Source organism: Gracilinanus agilis, chromosome 4 (genome assembly GCF_016433145.1).
Source record: "Gracilinanus agilis isolate LMUSP501 chromosome 4, AgileGrace, whole genome shotgun sequence".
NCBI lineage: Eukaryota > Metazoa > Chordata > Mammalia > Didelphimorphia > Didelphidae > Gracilinanus > Gracilinanus agilis.
The window spans coordinates 513,831,215-513,849,102 of NC_058133.1; the positions used below are offsets into that span (position 1 = coordinate 513,831,215).

A 17,888-nucleotide genomic window follows, 5' to 3' on the forward strand; every position below is an offset into this window, starting at 1 on the left:
GCGCCACTCGGAGGGTGCGCCACTCGGAGGGTGCGCCACTCGGAGGGTGCGCCACTCCTCAGCAGATGAGAGAGCCTGCAGAGCTGAATGCCGAGGCAATATCTTAAGGGGGTTGGGAAGTGGGAGCCACGTCCCAGGGCCAGAAAAAGCAGGATGGCCTGGTTTTCCCTCAACAGGAAGAGAACATGGAACCTGCAAACCAGAGGTCAGTGAATTAACTGATTCCTGGCAAATGTCAGACTTTGTCATTAAGGGGTGCCTCCAGAAAAGGAAGCAGCAATCAGTGAGCTGGCAAGGCTTCCCCTAAGAACTGGCCATGTCAGAAGAAGAGGATTTCCTTTTGGTGATGGGAATCTTGTAGATTTTAGCAAAAGCACTTGCCAAACCCTCTGGTGTCGCTCATGATGGAGGGGTAGCGGACAGTCCGGAGCGCAATTAGGTATGATTCAGAATGGTCCAAAAATGGTTCGACGTCCAAAGAATGCTCTCCGCCTCCAGAGAAAGAACTGTTGGCGTTGGATGCAGATCCAAGCAGACAATATTTTGCTTTCATTTATTTGGGTTTTTGTTTGGGGGGGTTGGTTTTATAGGATTATTCTCTTACAAAGATGAACAAAAAGGAAAATTATTTTGCATGATACTACATGGATAACCCAGACTGAATTGCTTGCCAGCTCTGGGAGGGGAGAAGGAAGAGAAGGAGGGAGACAATTTGGATTAAAGAACTTTAGAAAATGGATGTGGAAAATTGTTATGATGTGTAATTGGTCAAAGAAAAAATATTTCCAAAAAGAAGAAATGAAAAGGGTTCACCGCCAACATGGAAGGTGCCCAGGAGATGGGCCCAGGGATCTGGCTGGTCCTCTGCCCATTCCCAGGCTTTATCAGCGACTTTGATAGCCTTGGAGACGTGGCTTTTCTTGTGTGAATGATGAAGTTGATCTCTTGAAGGACTCGGGTCTCCCTGAGACATTTCTGCCACGTTCTAGGGTTCGGCTCAGACAGGACGTGGTCACTATTACCCCATTGTTATACAAGACTCCCGACCCATCCCCAGCACAGAATTTTGCTGGGAAGCAAAGGCGAGCTCAGCAGCCTTGAGTGTACAGACTCTGCGCTCTTCCCTTTGTTAAGACAAAGTCCACCCTTGCCCGCGGCCTGTCCTCCAGCATCTCTTCCATTCTCCACGAATGTGGAAAGTTCACGGACTTTGACTCAGTCTAGCACCTGTTCGTTCTTTCAAACCATCCAGATGAGTTTCATCTGGCCTGATGCCTCGGCCATGGAGGGCAGCTGGGCGCTCCCACTTCGTTGCTTACAGGCCCAGCAGAAGGCCACCAGACAGCTCTGGGTGCCATTTTGTATTTGGGAGGGGGGGAGGGTCGGGGGCGGCCAAAGAATCCGTCCCCTGCACGGCAGCCTTCTTGTGCCATCGTCAGTGAGGCCGGCCCTCCCACGGCAGGCAGGTCCGTTCTGACGCCCGAGCCCAGGGGTTTGGTAGAGCCTGCCGGAGCTCGTCTTCCATCAAAGAAGCCGGTGAGACCCAAAGTGAGCAAAGAGGCGTCAAGGATCCCTCAGGATGAGCAGCGGGTCTGGGCGGGCCGGGCCGCCTCAGCCAGAGTGTCCAAGTCCTCTTTGTGGATTGGCTTTCAGAACCAGTTATCCTGGGACCCTGATCCAACGGGAAAATGCATTCTGAGGTGCCGAGGCCATTCAAATCTTTGAAGGGAGAAACCGGGAGAAGAGCAGCCACAGGTTAAATGTTGTTGCTCGTCCTCCGTGGAGGAGAGGGCCGAGGACAGCGGGGGGCTCAGGGGGGCCCAGAGGCCTCGGCCTCACTCTCTCTCCCACAGGGAGACGTCTGATGGCAGGACGGCCGTCAGGACGGGGGACAGTCCGGGAGCTTGCCTGCCGCACCAAGTTCTAAGTGTTCCGCAGCGCCTGCCGCAGCCGCCTTCACGGCTGTTGGCACAAACCGTTCTCACGCGCCCATTCTGCTGGGGGAGGCTTCACGGCCTCGGGGGCGGCATCTCCCTCACTCAGAGCCGGCCCGGCCCGCCTGCCATGTTCGTGGGTGTGGCGGCTGCCGTGCCCTCGTTTCCTGGAGCCGCAGGTGAGAGTGGGCGAGGGGGGCACCCAAGGTGGGTGAGCCGCCCTGCGAAGGGCCCACCCTCCCGGGATGCCCCACCGTAGCGTGCTGCCACAAACATCTCACAGAGCCGTCCTCAAACCCGGGAAAATCGGGGGTCAAGCCTCACCCTGGACACGAGGCAGCTAGGTGACCTTGGGCAAGTCACCACCGCTCAGCGTTGGAGCACAAACTCCAGATAAGGGGCAGAACCACACGCGTCGCAGGACTGTCTTCACCCAGGAGATTCTTCTCCCAGAAATCACGGGTCCAGCACCAGATGCCCAGCCATGTGGCCCAGTGGGCAGAGCAAGCCTTCGTGTGAGCAGGAGTTGGATTTAGCTCTAACACATTCTGGCTGTGTGACCCTGGGCAAGTCACTTCCCCTTGAAGGGCTCCAGGAAGCTCTCCTAAGTGGTGGGGGATGGGGTGGGAGGAGGGGGGCCGCCTTGCACAGGGAGCAGGAATTTCCTCATCTGGGAGTTCCCGACGTCGGTGATGTCACAGATGTAGCCCTAATGCGGACTCCGACGCTGAGGAGCATCACAAAAAGGGGGGCTGCTGCTCCCCAGGCGAGGGTGGCAGGACCCCACGAGCCCCAGGAGCCTTCGCTCCTCCTTCCACTCCGTCACCCCCACTGCCTTGGCCTCCAGTCTCAATCGGAAGAACTCTGGGTGTGTGTACATACGTGCACACTTAAGTACATATGCACACACGCAAGTGCATGTGTGAGTGCATATGTGCACGTGTAAGCACACGCGAAAGTACACACACATGCGTAAGTGCATAGTGTGCATGTCAGTACACATGTATGTACGCACATGCATGCGTAAGTACGTAGTGCACACGGCAGTACACACACACACATATGTACATGCACACACGTGCAGAGACACTCCGACAGGAAGGCAGGCGTGTGCCGTAAAAGCAACACTCCAGGAAGCTTTCCAGGACGCCACGTACGCCAACCAGACACACAGACACGTGGATGTACGTCCCGACAGGGAAGGAGCCCCAGTAAGACTCTCTGGCTGCAGGGCCGAGCCTTAGCAGGATTGGAGCCCCCCCGGGGGGCTAACCCAGCGCCCCATTTCACCGTCTCGGCCATCCTCACGGGCTCAGACGCCAGACACCCCCAAGGTCCTCCCCCTGAGGGCGCCGGCGAGTCTCTCTGACTTTCCTCCCACAGAACATTTCTGCTGGGAATGGCGGGGCCCTCCGGGTCACCCACAAGACTCTGGCTGGCACTCCTGACCCTTCAAAAGGAGACAGAGAGGGAGCAGCCCCCTTGTGCCTTGTACATGGGGCCGGTCAGGCTCTGGAGAAGTCTGTGGCACGACATGACCTGCCTTCCTGGGCACGTTTCCCAGGAGTTCAGATCGTACAAATTCAGTCCAAACTCAAGCAAGCCTAGAAGGACGAACCAACGAATGGACCCCCCCAAGGGTAAAGCCAGGTCCGGCTCTTAGTAAAGCCCTTACCTCCTTCTGCTGCCTCTCCAGCTCCTTCATGCGGATCTCGCGAGCCTCGGCTCGGGCTGCTCTCTTGGCTGCGAGTCGGGCTTCGGCCTGACAAAGAGAAGAGCTCCAGTTAATGTTTAGACCAATTAATGCTTTCATGGACGACATTAAGCTCATGACTCGGCCACTTTCCAATTTAATTCAGGGAAGGTACCTTCAAGAGTTCCAATCCCAAGTCCCAGCCCATGTGGGCACCCCCTGAGGTTCTCCTCTGCCCAGGGAGGCCACTTCTTTTCCGGGGACTCATTCCAGTGATGGAAAGCTAAACCAAGAAGAGTTCTAGATAGAAATCGCATCTTTCCTGCTGGTCCTCTCTGGGATAAGTCTGAACGAGTCTAGTCTTCCTCCGAATGTTCCTCAGGGACCTGAAGGCCGCTTTCACATCCCCTCGGAGTCGCCTTTTCTCCGTCTTCCTTCACCTCTCGCACACTATGTCAATGCTGACTACCCCTTACGTTCTCCCCCGCCTGGGACTTTGGAACCTGGCTCTCTGGGAGTTCTCCTACCTGTCTGACCACTTCTCAGGATCCTTGGCTGAGGATACATCCCACCATTTGTGGGCATCCCTCAGAGGGTACCGTCCTTGGCCATCTCTGCTGCTCTCCCTCATCTTTCTCTTAGTGATCTCACCAGCTCCCAAGGTTCAATGGCCATCTCTTGGAGGACGATTCCCAGGTCTACATATCCTGCCTTCCTCTCTCTCTGGAGCTCCAGTTCTCCATCACCATTTGCCTATTGGATATCTGCACTTGGATGGCCCATGGGCACCTCAAACTGAACAATTTCCAAAAAAGAACTCATGATTTTCCTCCTAAATTCACCCTACTTGGTCTGAACTCCTCCACTGCTGTCCATTCTTCTAGTGCCCATATTCACAACCCAGGAGGGCTCTATCCCCCAGCTTCGCTTTTACTGACACCAAAAAAACAAATCAGTCTTGTCGATGCTACACTTCACCAGGACTTTTAAATCCCTCAGACCACAACCACTCCAGTCCACATCATCATCATCTACTCCCACGCGGACAACTGCAATAGCCTTCCATTGGTCTCCAGGCTCTCCTTTCTTCACATGACTATCAAGATGAAATTCCTAAAGATGAGATCAGACTATGGCATGACCCTGGCTGGAATGTTTTCCTGCCTCTGACTTTGGAACCCCCAGTTGCCTTCAAGACTCAGCCCTTTGGCCACCTCCTTCAAGTGGCCTTCCCAAATTCCCCCCAAAGTTATCCCCGTACCCTCCAAAATTGCTTTGTATTTATCTTTGCTGTTGTTTTGGAGTCATTTCAGTCATATCTGCCTCTTCATGACTCCATTTAGGATTTTCTCAGCAAAAACACTGGACTAGTTTGTCATTTCCTTCTTCAACTCATTTTACAGATGAGGAAACTGAGGCAAATAGGGTGAAGATTTGCTCATGGTCACATGCCTAAGTAAGGATCTGTCACCAGATCAGAACTCAGGAAGATAAGCATTTGTGACTTCAGGCCCAGTGATCTCTACACTGTGTTATCTAGCCCCTGACTCTAGCATCAGGACTCCTCTTTTTGAAATATTCCCTCTGACCTCTGGCTGTTAAACTGATCTTCCTAAAACATGAATCTGACCACATTGCTTTCCCTAGTCAACAAACTTCAGTGGCTCTTTATTTCCTCCAGGGCTTAACTATGGGACTCAGGCTCTCAAAGTCCTTCCTTCACAACCCACCAGTTCCTCCCTTGCAGTCTTCTTACACCTCACTGCCTTGGTTCCTTGCACAAACATTCCACATCCTGACTCCATGTTTCCACTGGCTGACACCCACCTCTGGCACACTCTCTCTCCTCATTTCCCTGGCATCCCTGGCTTCCTTTAAGCCTTGGCCAAAGCCCCACCTTCTATAAGAAACCTTTCCCAGTCTTCCTTAATCTTAATGCCTTCCTTCTGAGCTGCTTACTCTCCAATTTGAGATATCTAGGGAGCACTATAGTGCCCAGGAATCAGGAAGACCTGAATTCAACTCTTGCCTTAGACACCTACTAGCTGTGTGACCCTGGCCAAGTCACTTAACTTTTGTATGCTTTGGTTTCTTCACCTACAAACATGGAGAAATTAATAGCACCTAACTCCCAAGGATGTAGATTAAGTGATATGATAATTATGAAGCACTTAGCTTAGTGCCTGGTACATAGTAAGCACCATATAAATGTAGTTATTATTATTTTAAATTCTATCCTGTATGTATCTTGTTTGCATAGTTTCTGCATGAGGATTCCCTCAGCAGACCATGAGCTCCTTGATAGTCGGGATTTTTCTTTTGACCTTTCTTTAGAACTTAGTACAGGGCTTGGCATATAGTAGGTACTAGTTGACTAACATGGACTTTTTTGTGAGTCTGAGCAAATTACTTAACCTCCCCAGGCCTTGGTTTCCTTATTTGTAAAATGAGAGTTGTTAGAGAATCTGGTCTCTGAAGTTCCTTCTAGCACTAGGGCTAGGATTCCATATTATTCTCTATCAACTATTTCTATGATGATTTCTTCTCAATTCTAGTAATGGGGAAGCTGAGTGGCACAGTGGATAGAGTTCTGGACCCAGAGTCAGGAAGACCAGAGTTCAAATCAGTTGCCTCAGTTTTCTCATCTGTAAAATGAGCTGGGAATGGAGAAGGAAATGAACCTCTCCAGTATCTCTGCCAAGAAAATCTCAAACAGCACCATGAGGAGTCAGACAGGATTGAAATGACTGAACAATAACAACAAACCATCTAGAGCAACGGTCGGCAACCTTTTTGGTCGTGAGAGCCATAAACGCCTGCGGAAGGAGGAGGATGAAGGCGGAAGGCACTGGAATACGGGGAGGGGGCTGAAGGTTCCTCTGGGGCACATCCTAGGACTCTGCCTGGACTGGCCGGTCGGGAGGTGGAGCCAGATATGGCTCGAGAGCCATACGTTGCAGACCCCTGAATATAGTTAGCTGAATAACAGACCAAAGTAGTTAGAAGCATACAGTTCCTGCCTACAAGGAGCTTATACTCTCCTAGAGGAAAGAGACAGGCAAATTAGAAGTCATTTTGCCCCTGGTTTCTTTCCTTTCCTTTTTCTTCTCTTTTTGGCCACACTCGGCAGTAATGCTGAGGTTTTATGCATAAGAGGTCACGCTTCATAATAGGCCTAGCTTGGGATTGTAAGCACAGTAACGAAGCTCCTTTTCATTCCCCCCAACAGAAAAATGAGCCACACGGCGGTGCCAATCATGTTCAAGGTCAGACTCAAAAATATCAAAGTGTGCAGCGGTTCTCCAGGTTCCGCATACCACCCAACCCCCTAAGAGCAGGACTTCTTAGCCTATGGTTTGTGAGCTTCTTTTTCAAATCTTTTGCTAACTATATTCCAATATAATTGGCTTCCTTTGCAATCCTACGTGTCTTGTTTTATACATTTAAAGTGTAATTGTGAGAAGGGGCACCCAGATCTCACCAGACTGTCAGTGGAGCCCAGAGCACAGAAAGGGTAAAGGATTCCCCTGCTTTCAAACGACCACTTAAACTCTTTTATCTGTTTGTGTCTAAGCCTCGGCAACACCCATATGTGGGCACATACAAGCAAGTCTAGATTACTTAGTCATGTCAACAAAGTCCTAATGACTGAATGAACTGGCTCAAGGGCAGCCTCCATTCATGTACCAGCCTGCAAAGGGAAAACAATCTATGACTCGAACCCTCTGTCCACACCCAGACAAAGTCCTCTAGTGGAGATGGAAGAAAACTCTAAAGTAGTCTGAAATCTGCTTTTTCAAGAAGACAGTAGCAACCACATGCTTCTCTAAATTAGCCCTGAGGGCAGCGAAGTTGCTCAGTGGGTAGAGTCAGACCTGGAGATCAGAGGTCCTGGTCTCAGACATTTCCTAACTGTGGGACCCTGAGCAAGTCATTTGACTCTATTGCTTTGCCAACTGCCTCAGAACTAATACTTAGTATTGATTTCATGATGGAATTGACTTAAAAAAATCAATTAATGAATGAATTAAGCCTGCCCTCGGGACCCATCAGGAATCCTTTCAGCTTGTTTTCTTCTTGTTTTTGTAAAACTTGAAGAGCCATCTCCACTCACTACTTCTACTTCCTCACCATCCACTCTACTTAAGGGGGCTCCTAGAGGTCTCTGATGACCGAGGCACTGCCAAATCATGTAGTCTATTGGAAGACTCCAAATCTTTGGGGGGTATTCTCTTTCCGCCTGAGGTCCAAGTGTAGTGAAATGATTAAAGTGTTGGACTTGGAGTCAAGAAGATCCAGGTTCAAATCCCACCTCTGATACTAACTATTAGACATGACCAAAGACCATCATCTTCCTGGTTCTCAGTTTCCTGCTCTGTAAGAGAGGGCTGGACTAGATGGCCTTCAAGGTGAGGAAACTGAGGGGATTAGAACAAGTAGTTAATTGTGAGAACTGAGTGAACTCCATCTCGTGACTCAGTTCTGGAGCTAGCTTAGTTCGCTTCTCTTCGATGATGGGTCTAGGCCAAATTCTGTCTTGTAAGAAAACTTTACTGAATTGTTGGAATTGGAAGAAAACCTTCTTGTGTTGCTTGAAACTAGCCCTGCATGACTTCTAACGAGGAATGCTATCTACCTCCAGAGAAAGAACTGCTGGAGTCAGATGCAGATCAAAGGAGATTATCTTCCACATCAGCTTATTTATGGCTTTATTTGGGGGTTTGGGTTCTCTATGAGCGTGCTCTTACAACAATGGCCAAAAGAGAAGTGTGCTTTGCATGATAACACATTTGGTCCAGATCCAATTGCTTACCATCTCCGAGTGCAGGGAGGGAGACAGTTTGGCCCTTTTAATTTTGGAAAATGTATGTTGAAAATCATTATTACATGTAATTGGGAAAATAAAATCTCTTTGAATTAAAAAAGAAACGAGCCCAGCATGGCTGGGAAACTGGACTACCTCTCCCTGTGCTTAGAGAGCAGTAACCAAAGACCTAGGCTTTATGGACTAGAAACCCAGTCAGATCCAAAGACTGATGAAGTGCATCTCAAGCAACCCACATGCCTTATCGGAAAACTGGCCCAATCCCAGTCAATCAGTTATTGTTCGCGTGTTCCTTTGGTTGTTTACAGATACTTGGGGAGAAGTGGGGTGTCTCTTTTTCAGAATTCAGGGAATTATCAACTCTCCCCCCAACTTTGAAAGCCCCTAATCTTTCATCTAGTTAGAAATCAGATTACTTAATGTGTTGTTTCCTTTTTATCTCCTCCTGTATTCAGGGTCCAGGCCTTAGCCGAGGAAGGGGTCTATCCCTGACTTGTAGGGTAACTGGCATGCCTTGCTTAATGAATTGATAGGCTCAGAAGCTCAAACTTTGTTTCCTCATTCCTTCCATCTCTCGCCCATCACCCAGGTCCCTCCAGCTCTGAACACACGATCCTAGCACTCTCTTAGGCATGGATCACTGGGCTACCTCAGATGCAATCCCCTCGATTTATGGAACAAGAAACTGAGGACCAGGACAGTTATGCATTGTGTCCAAGGCCAAAGAAAGAGTATGAACATCAGAGGGGAGATTTGAACCCTGGTCTTTGGACTTCAGACAGTGCCCTTTCCACTGAACTATACTACCTCCAAGGGCATAGGCTAAAATCTGAACTCTTCAGTTTAGGTTTAGAGACTTTCCACAATATGGCTCCAACCTATCTTCCTGGTTTGGTTTCACACTATTACCCTGCTGGCTTGTTCTGCCATCTTGGCTGAATCCTTCTCTCTCTGAATTCATGCGGGACACGTTCTCAAGGAGCACGCACCCTCCTAAGCTCTCTATACTGGGATCGATCCTCCTATTCCTTCCATGCCCGACTCAGCTATCGCCTACTCCAGGAAGCCCTCCATCCCATTTCTCCCATCTCAAATAGAGTGCCAGGCTCTGGGCTAAGTCCTGGCACATGGACCACAGCAAACAGCTGGCACCTCCATTGAGCTCTTGGCTTGGCAAAGGGCTCCGGGGAGTCCTGCCACCCATCCTCTCCGCCCACAGCCTCTCTTCCACCAGTTTGGTGACCTGGAGGAGGTTTTCACAGGAGAGGGGGAGAGCCAATGACTCCAAGAGCCTGGAGCTTCTCCTATGATGCCAGGGGCAACGGGGCAACTGGGAGTCTAAGCCCTGGTAAAGAACAAAGCGTGGGAGGCTGGGCTGGCTGCTGGGCTCCCCAAGGTGCCTACAGAGCACCCAGATGGGGTAGAGAAGCAGCAAGTGCTGCCCTCTCCCCCAACCAGGTTCTACTTCCGGGAGGGCGATTAGCCATCGCAGGGCTTTGATATTCTCTCTCATAAAAAGCAATGGGCTGGCGGGGCAGCATTCGAGATTACTGCTCAAAGAATTCTAAATTAGGAAAAACAGCTTTCCCCGGCCTCCTGGCCTGGGAATACAGGCTTTAAAAGGGCAGCGAAGGCTTTTGCACCAACGCCCTCGGCACCTCGCTGAAGTGGGCTCCCTCAGCTCCTCTGGGCTCCAGCGAGGCCCTTTAAACCTCCCATCCATGTAAGCGAGGAAGCAGCTGAGCCAGAGAGCCGGCCAGCAGACAGAAATCCACTCAAAAACAAGTGTGGCGTCAGGAGAAACAAGACGCAATCCTGAAAGCAGCCTGGCAGGAAGTGCCCATGAGGAGCTTTTTTCCTTCAGAGAATTCAACCGGCCACTTCTCAAAGTCCAGGCCAAGAGCTGGGAGGGACCTCAGTGCCGGCTGGTCACTTTACAGATGGGGAAACTGAGAGGAGAAAATATAGACAAGAGTTGGAAAGAATATCCGAGGCTCAACACCCTCATTTTACAGGGAAGTTAAGAGAGAGACAGACAGATAAAGAGATAGAGAAAGAGACAGAGAGGGGGCAGAGAGAGCAAGAGACAGAGAGAGAGGAAGAGAAAGAGAGAGGAAGAGAGAGAGGGAGGGAGAGAGAGAGAGAGGGTCAGAGAGAGAGATAGGGAGAGACAGAGAGAGAAAAAGAGAAAGAAAGGGAGAGAGGAAGAGGGGGAAAGAAAGAGAAAGAAAGAGGGAGAAGGGAAGAGGGGGAAAGAGAGAGAGAAAGAGAGAGAGAGAGAGAGAGAGAGAGAGAGAGAGAGAGAGAGAGAGAGAGAAAGGGTGAGGGAGATGGAGAAGGAAAGTGAGAGATGGATGAAGTGGTAGACTGTACCATTCCATTTGGACTCCAATAGGTGACTTCATTGGGTGTGTAGTTATAGAATAATCATGGCTCAGCCACTTACTTCTACTTATATGACCAGAGTAAGTCATTTCCTATTTCTGGGCCTCTGTTTCCCCATATGTAAAACAAGGGAGCTGGTCTGGATGCTATTTCAGGCTCCTCGTAGCTTTCAATCTCTGATAATATGAAGAACCCACCACAGGGCTGTATTCTAGAAAAGTTCTTGCTGCCAAGGCACAAATTGGTTGGAAGCATTGGTAAATCGAGGAAGGGGAAGCCTCCTGGAGAAGACGAAAAGGAACAGGCAGGAAAGAAGGGCCACTGCGGCCCTCAGGAAGGTGACTCGCCCCAAAGTCTCTGTTCTAGGTGCCTTTGTCCTGTCCAGTTGTGTGCCCCCCCCTCCCCCTCCCCCTCTGCTTGATGAATGTATGTGGATTTAGCAGAGTTTATCCAATCCTCTATCTTAAGGAAAGACCTCGCGGCCTGCTGCTTTCTCATGGTTCAGTTCAGGGTGGCTGAAGAGCCTTCCTCTGGGCAGGGAGGTCTAGAAACAATCTGCTTTCCTGGGACCAGGGAAAGCGGCGGATTTACAAGGGAACTTCTTTCCTCCACAGCCCACCAACGACAAGCAAGTGTCACTGAGTGACTCATTTGAAATGCACCCAAAGGACCTCCGACTAAAAGGGAAATTTTCTCTCCACTTCCTCTCTTCTTCCCTTCTCGTCTTCTCTTCCTCTTTCTTCTTCCTCTCCCTCCTCCCCCTTCCTCGAATCCCCTGCTCTCCCACCATGGTAGGGCCCTGGGGAAAGACCGAATAGACAAGAGGAAGAAAACTGTGTATCCCCCTGAATTCTGCACAGCCCTTTCCCCATCATCCTCCAGGGCTGGAAACAAGCCTCAGCCTCAATCAACCGCAGCTGACAGACGCCCAGAACGCAATGAGGCCTCGAGCCCTGCCATTGGCAAGGGAGAAGAGCTGCTGGTGTGACGACTAACCTGCGAAAGGGCCGGCCTGTCCGGTAAAGGGAAAGCTCTCGTTTCTCAGTGTTCTACCAGGGAACAGCTCTGGCTTTGGGTTACCAAAACAAGGAAAGGAAAACTTGAGACGCGTCTCCATCGCGGACAGAACAGGGAAACGAAGTGGAATGTGATCGCGGCCGGAGCGGAGTGGCCGAGAGAACCCGATGGGTCTGCCGACCGAGGCCGGGCGGCCATGGCGCTCCCGCAGAAACTCTGATAGGCCATTCAGTGAATTCGAGAGCAGGAAAGGGGTCCCCCGGCATCGAGGCCGTGGGACCTGCACCCCGGGAGGAAACTCCTAATCAATGAGATCCTGGACTTCTGGAGGGTCTGGAGTAGGACGGGGCGGAACTTGGAGCAGGCGGGCTAGAGAAGGGGCCCAACCAGGGCTTTTATTAGTAGAGGGAAGTCTCAGGGGAGAAGACAGAAAATTCTCTGAAGACATATTTTTATAGAACTCCCAACAGCGTAGGCAGCTCAGCGAGGTGCCAGGCCTGTAGTCTTCATGAGTTCAAATCCGGCCTCAGACACTTCCCAGCTGTGTGACCCTGGCCTAGTCCCCTACCCCTACTGCCTCATCCTTACTGCTCTTCTGCCTTGGAGCCAATAGCCTTATTGATACGACGGAAGGTAAAGGGCTTAAAAACCGTACAGACAGCACGAGGCGAGGTAAAACCTCCTCACTGCCACAAACAGCCCGCAATGAGGATGACGCTCAAGACTGCACTAAGAGGCACCTTTTGGGCTTTGCTCTTCGCTCATGGTCCTCCCTCGGAGGCCCGCCGTCCTGCCATCCAACACTAAGCAGCGGCGGTGACGGGTTCCATCTCTCGTCCTCCGGTTCCCCCTCAAAGGCGAGGCAAGGGAGCAGCCCGAGGAGAAGCTACAAAGCCTAAACGGCCATCTCTGAAGAACGGAAAAAAGTTACACTGGGAACAAGCGAGGGTGCCGGCTCTGACTGCGTCCCGAGACTCCCCGCCGGGGCTCGGCCTTCGGTCCATCAGACAGCCTGGAGCGCCTCAGAAAAACCAGGCCACGTCTGGCCTCAGACCCTTCCCAGCGGGGTGGCCCTGGCCAAGTCACTTCACCCCCACGGCCTAGCCCTTATCGGCTTCTGTCTTGGAACCAATACCCAGGATCGATTCTAAGATGGCAGAAAAATGAAAAAACAAACAAAAACCAGAAATCCGGGGAAGAGGTGAAGGTGGTGTTTTTATCACTTCTACTCACTCAAAGAAATGGGTTCATGAGGAAAAACAGATTTGGGAGAAAACAGCCAGTGAAGAGAACAATATCTGGGGCTCTGCTTTAAATATGGGAAGGGGGCAGCTGGGTAGCTCAGTGGATGGAGAGTCAGGCCTAGAGATGGGAGGTCCTGGGTTCAAATCTGGCCTCAGACACTTCCCAGCTGTGTGACCCTGGACAAGTCACTTGACCCCCATTGCCTACCCTTACCACTCTTCCACCTAGGAGCCAATACACAGAAGTTAAAGGCTAAAAAAATAAATAAATGAATGAATAAATAAATAAATATTGGAAGGTCTGGCTGGCAGGGAGAGATGGAACTAAGGAGGTCTGGAAGTCGTTTACAAATCTAATTTAAAAAAAAATTAAACCAAATAGGAAAGGAGGGGAAAAGCGGCCCATGTACAAATCCGAGCAGAAGGCCGAGGTGGGCACAAAGGTTTAAGCTCTTTTGGGCCAAGGATCCCCCTTTGGCCATCTGAGGAAACGTACAGATGACGCCATTCAGAAAAATGAAAAAAGAATCCTGGCCCGTCTTAGACTCCATACCGGGCACTGGTTCCACAGCAGAAGAGCACGAAGGGCTGGGCCGTGGGGGTCAGGGGACTTGGCCAGGGTCACCCAGCTAGGAAGTGTGTGAGGCCACGCTGGAACCCAGGACCCGCGGCTCTAGGCCCGGCTCTCTGTCCCCGGAGCCCCCCGGCCGCCCAGGCTTGATGTTTTTTATCCATGACTTGGATGAGGGTCTGCTGCTCCGGGCACTCCAAAGGATCCTGCCCGATTCGAATCCTGGCCTTATCATTAAATGTAAAGTACACAAGGATGGGGGCACGGTTTGGGAACAGAAAGCTGGGCCCAGAGTCGGGAAGACCCGAGTTCGAGTTCCACCGCAGACACACAAGGCTGGACACCCGTCTTGGGTGAGTTTTCCCGCCTCACGTGCCCTCAGCAGTTGTTCCGGAACACTGGAAGGGCCGCTTCCCGCCATCGGCGCTGCTCGGGGCCGTGTCTGGGCACCCCATCAGGCGCAGGAAACTCATTTGGGGATTTCTGAGGGCGCTGCAAGCCCGGCTGCCTGGTCCTCCGCTCGGCCCTGTCTGATGGGGTGCTGCGCCCGGAGGGCAGGCCAGGGACTCGGCGCAGGCTTCTCCCCTTTTCCCTTTGGGGACTTCTCTAGACTTGCCATCACGGCCCCAGGCGGGGCGCCTCGTCCCTCCTCCCTCCGCAGCCTCCCTTCCCGGGCGGCCTCTCCCCGTCAGCCTGCGAGCCTCCGAGGACGAAGGCTTCCTAAAGGAACCTGCTGCCATCCGGCTGTTTTTCCTGGTCTCCGAGTCCCGGCCTCCGCACGGAGCTGCTGGCTATATCGGTGGACTCTCTGGGAGGCCCTGCGGTGACAAATACAACCCAAAGCAGCCAGTGCGAGAGCCTCCCCACAATCCTGCCAGGAAGGCGTTACCCTCATTTGACAGCTGGGGAAACAGAGGCAAGCAGCCATGGCCTGGGTCTTCTCGCAAACTCGACATTCCAGACTGCCTGGGGTCTGGGGGCTCTTCTCCAAACGTGGCATCCCTCCCGCGGCCCCGGGGCCTTTGGAGAAACCACTCCCTGGCCTTGCACGGCTCCCTCCTCAGCTCCGACCCTCAGTAGCCTCGTCCTCCTTCGACGCCGCCTCCGGGAAGCACCCTCTGCCTCCTGCCATTCGCACTCTCTCCCTCCCCGAGTTTCCTTGGGCTAGACTCGCCCAGGGAGGGCTTCGTGGATGTCAGCACCCAAAGCGGAGGCCAGGAGTTTGCACCGTCTGCCCTTCTGGGTTTGGGAGGCTTCGCCCAAGGGACAGGCAGGGGTGCGGAGCGGATGCTGCTGCCCTGGGAGCCAGGAAGACCCTGCTTCAAATTCCAACTCTGACACGTGATGACTGTCATTTAGCCTCCCTCCCAGGGAGCCAACGTCAAAGTACAGCCCGACAGGGAGAGACGAGGCCGGCCGGGACTGGCCTCGGCCCAGCTCTTCCTGCCTTCTACTTGCACGGCGGGGGCTGACCCAAGAATGGCCGCTTCTCGGCTCACCGACTACCTTGGCTCTAGGAGCAACCGATCCAAGCCGAGGGGGCCGAACAGCTCGTGTGACCCCAAGGAGTGTTTCCAAGCCTGCACGTGACATCCCAGGGAGCAAAAGTGGCGGCAGAGCCGTTCAGAGGACCCCCCCCCCCCCCGTGCTAGGCAATAAGGCTCATCGCGCAGAGAAAGTATCCGACGCCACGCAGAATCCTCCTCCTTTAAAGAACAACAGCAAAATCTAAAGAATGAAAATAAGAACCCCAAAGTGCAACCTTGCTGGGTGGGGCAGTGAGGGAGCTCCGAGCCGGGACTTGGGAAGACCTGGGTTCCAATCTGACTTCAGATACTTCCTAGCTGTATGACCCTGGGCCAGTCACATAACTCCGTTTGCCTCTGTTTTCTCACCTATAAAATTAGAGCTAGAGAAGGAAATGGCAAACCACTCCAGTATCTCTGCCAAGAAAACCTCCATTACGGTCACAAAGATTCAGACGTGGCTGAAAATGACTGAACGAAAACTTCGTCTCCTCTGCAAGTCCTAGAGGGAAGGATGACGTTCAGGGTAGAGGACAGCCAACGCAGGGCTATTCCCCAGGTCTGGGGCAGCGTTTCCAGTTCTGAATTGGGCTCCAAGGCTCAAAACAAGACACTGGCCTCTGCATGGCCCTTTTCTGGATTCACAAATGCTTCCCTCCCAGTAACTTCCTGAGAGGTGCATAACGTAAGCGAGTCTATGGTGAGAGAGACCCTAATTCGGGGACTTATTCAGGGATACAGTTCATAAATGGAGAGCCTGGACCTAGCCGGGAGAGAGAGAGAGAGAAAGAGAGGCAAAGGGAGGAGGGAGGGAGAGAGCCGGAGAAGGAGAGGGAGAGAGATAGAGACAGGAGACTGGGGAAAGAGAGATAGAGAAGAAGAGGCAGAAAAAGAAAGAGAAACAGAGATAAGGAGAATGAGAGAAGAGGAGAAAGAGCCAGAGAGAAAAAAAAGAGAAACAGAAGAAAAAGAGAAGAGGAGAGAGCCAAGAAGAGAGACCCAGAGAGAGCCAGAGAAGGAGAGAGAGACAGAGAGAGAGAGAGACATGCGGAGGAAGCAGAGGGAAAGAGAAACAGATGAAGAGAGAAAAAGAAAGACAGAGTCTGGGGGGAAGGTAGAGAAAGACTGAGAGAGGAGAGAAGGGGAGAGGGAGAGAGAAGAAGAGACATGGAGAGAAACAGAGGCAGAGAGAGAGGAGAGATATACAGAGATATGGGGGAAACAGGGAAAAAGAGAGACAAAGGGAAGAGGAAGGGAAAAGAGAGACAGACGAGGAGAAAGACAAAGGGAGGAAGGAGGGAAGGAGAGGAGAAAGTAAGGAGGAGGGAATCACGTGAAATAAGTCTGCAAGACGGGAGAGAGTGTGAAGAGCCTTCGATGCCCACCGGAGGAGTTTGCGCCGGATCCTAATTGAGACGGAGCCGTGGGGGTGACCCGGGCAGAGCTGAGTTTTAGGAATCTCAATCTGGCAGTCATGTGGAGGTTGGCCTGGGGAGAAGAGGCAGGAATCCGGGAGGCCCTTTCGGAGGCTCTCTCAATAGTCCAGTCGAGGGAGCAGGGGGTGAAGCCAGGGGAGCCCAGGGGGAAGGAGATGGGTGAGAGGCCTGGAAGAGGCAGAGGGAGGCGCCTGAAGCTGTGGGCAGCTGGCTCAGGGGAGGAAGGTTCCTTGGGCAGAAATAAGGGAATCAGGAGAACGTGGCGGGTTTCCACTGGTGGTGTGGACAGCGAGAGGGAGACGAGAGCTACGTCCGGATGGAGGTGGGGAGTCATCCGCTGTCATCCCAAGGGACGACCCCTGAAGCCTGTTACCTGATGACCCGGCCAGGAAAGACGAGGAAGGCTGGAGGGTGGCTCCATCCCGGGCACAGCACAGCTCGGGGCTGGTGAGCCAGAGAGGAGTCGGAGAAGGAGCGGTGAGAGAGGTAGGAGGGGAACGGAGAGCACTCGGGGCCCAGAAAGCCCAGAGAGAAGAAGGTCTCTGGGAAGAGAGGGGGGCCAAGAGGTCAGGACGGAGGAGGGCGGAGAGAAGGCCGGCAGGCGGTCCCGAGTGACCGTGGGGAGGGCACTTGTAGCTGCCTGGCGAGATCAGAAGCAGATGGCCGGGGCTTGATGAGAGCCAAGACAAGAGCGTGGCGGCTTCCTCCGCGCTTTGGTGGGGGGAGGCAGGAGGGGGGAGGCAGGAGGAGGGAGGCAGGAGGGGGGAGGCAGGAGGGGGGAGGCAGGAGGGGGAGGCAGGATCCAGGAAGGCTTCACAAGCCCCAGAGACACCTGGGGATGTTTATGGGTGGCGGAGAAGGAGCCCATCACAGCTTGGTAAGGCGAGAGGAAGAGAGAGGATGGAGGCAACCGAGGCAAGACTGCCGGCTTGGGGTTTCCTCACGGGTAACCGGAGAAGGTTCTGCAGCGCCCCCTCCGCCATCCCGTAAAGCAGAGGGAAGCCTCCTCATCTCCCCCCTTTACAGAGGAGGAAACTAAGGCACGAGCCTTCCAGGAGCTGCCCAGGATCACCCAGCTGGGGCTCCCACTCCACTCCGCGACCGCCAAGGCCTCGAGGCAGAGCCGGAGGGTTTCACGGGAACCTCCACCTTCTGTTTCGGTATCATTTCTAAGACAGAAGAGACACGAGGGCTGAGCAATGGGAGTGAAGTGACTTGCCCAGCGAGGAGGTGGCTGGGGTCACACTAGAACCCAGG

General features: G+C 52.7%; 1 protein-coding gene across 13 annotated transcripts in view; it reads right to left on the reverse strand.

Moving 5' to 3' along the window:
- The window catches only part of LRRFIP1 (LRR binding FLII interacting protein 1), a 95,463-nt gene that overhangs the window by 71,750 nt on the left and 5,825 nt on the right, over positions 1-17,888 (reverse strand). For all 13 annotated transcript variants that reach the window (XM_044673346.1, XM_044673345.1, XM_044673344.1 and 10 more), the window contains exon 2: positions 3,610-3,696. In XM_044673346.1, the coding sequence (XP_044529281.1) occupies positions 3,610-3,696 (87 nt within the window). The remainder of the gene's footprint in view (positions 1-3,609; positions 3,697-17,888) is intronic.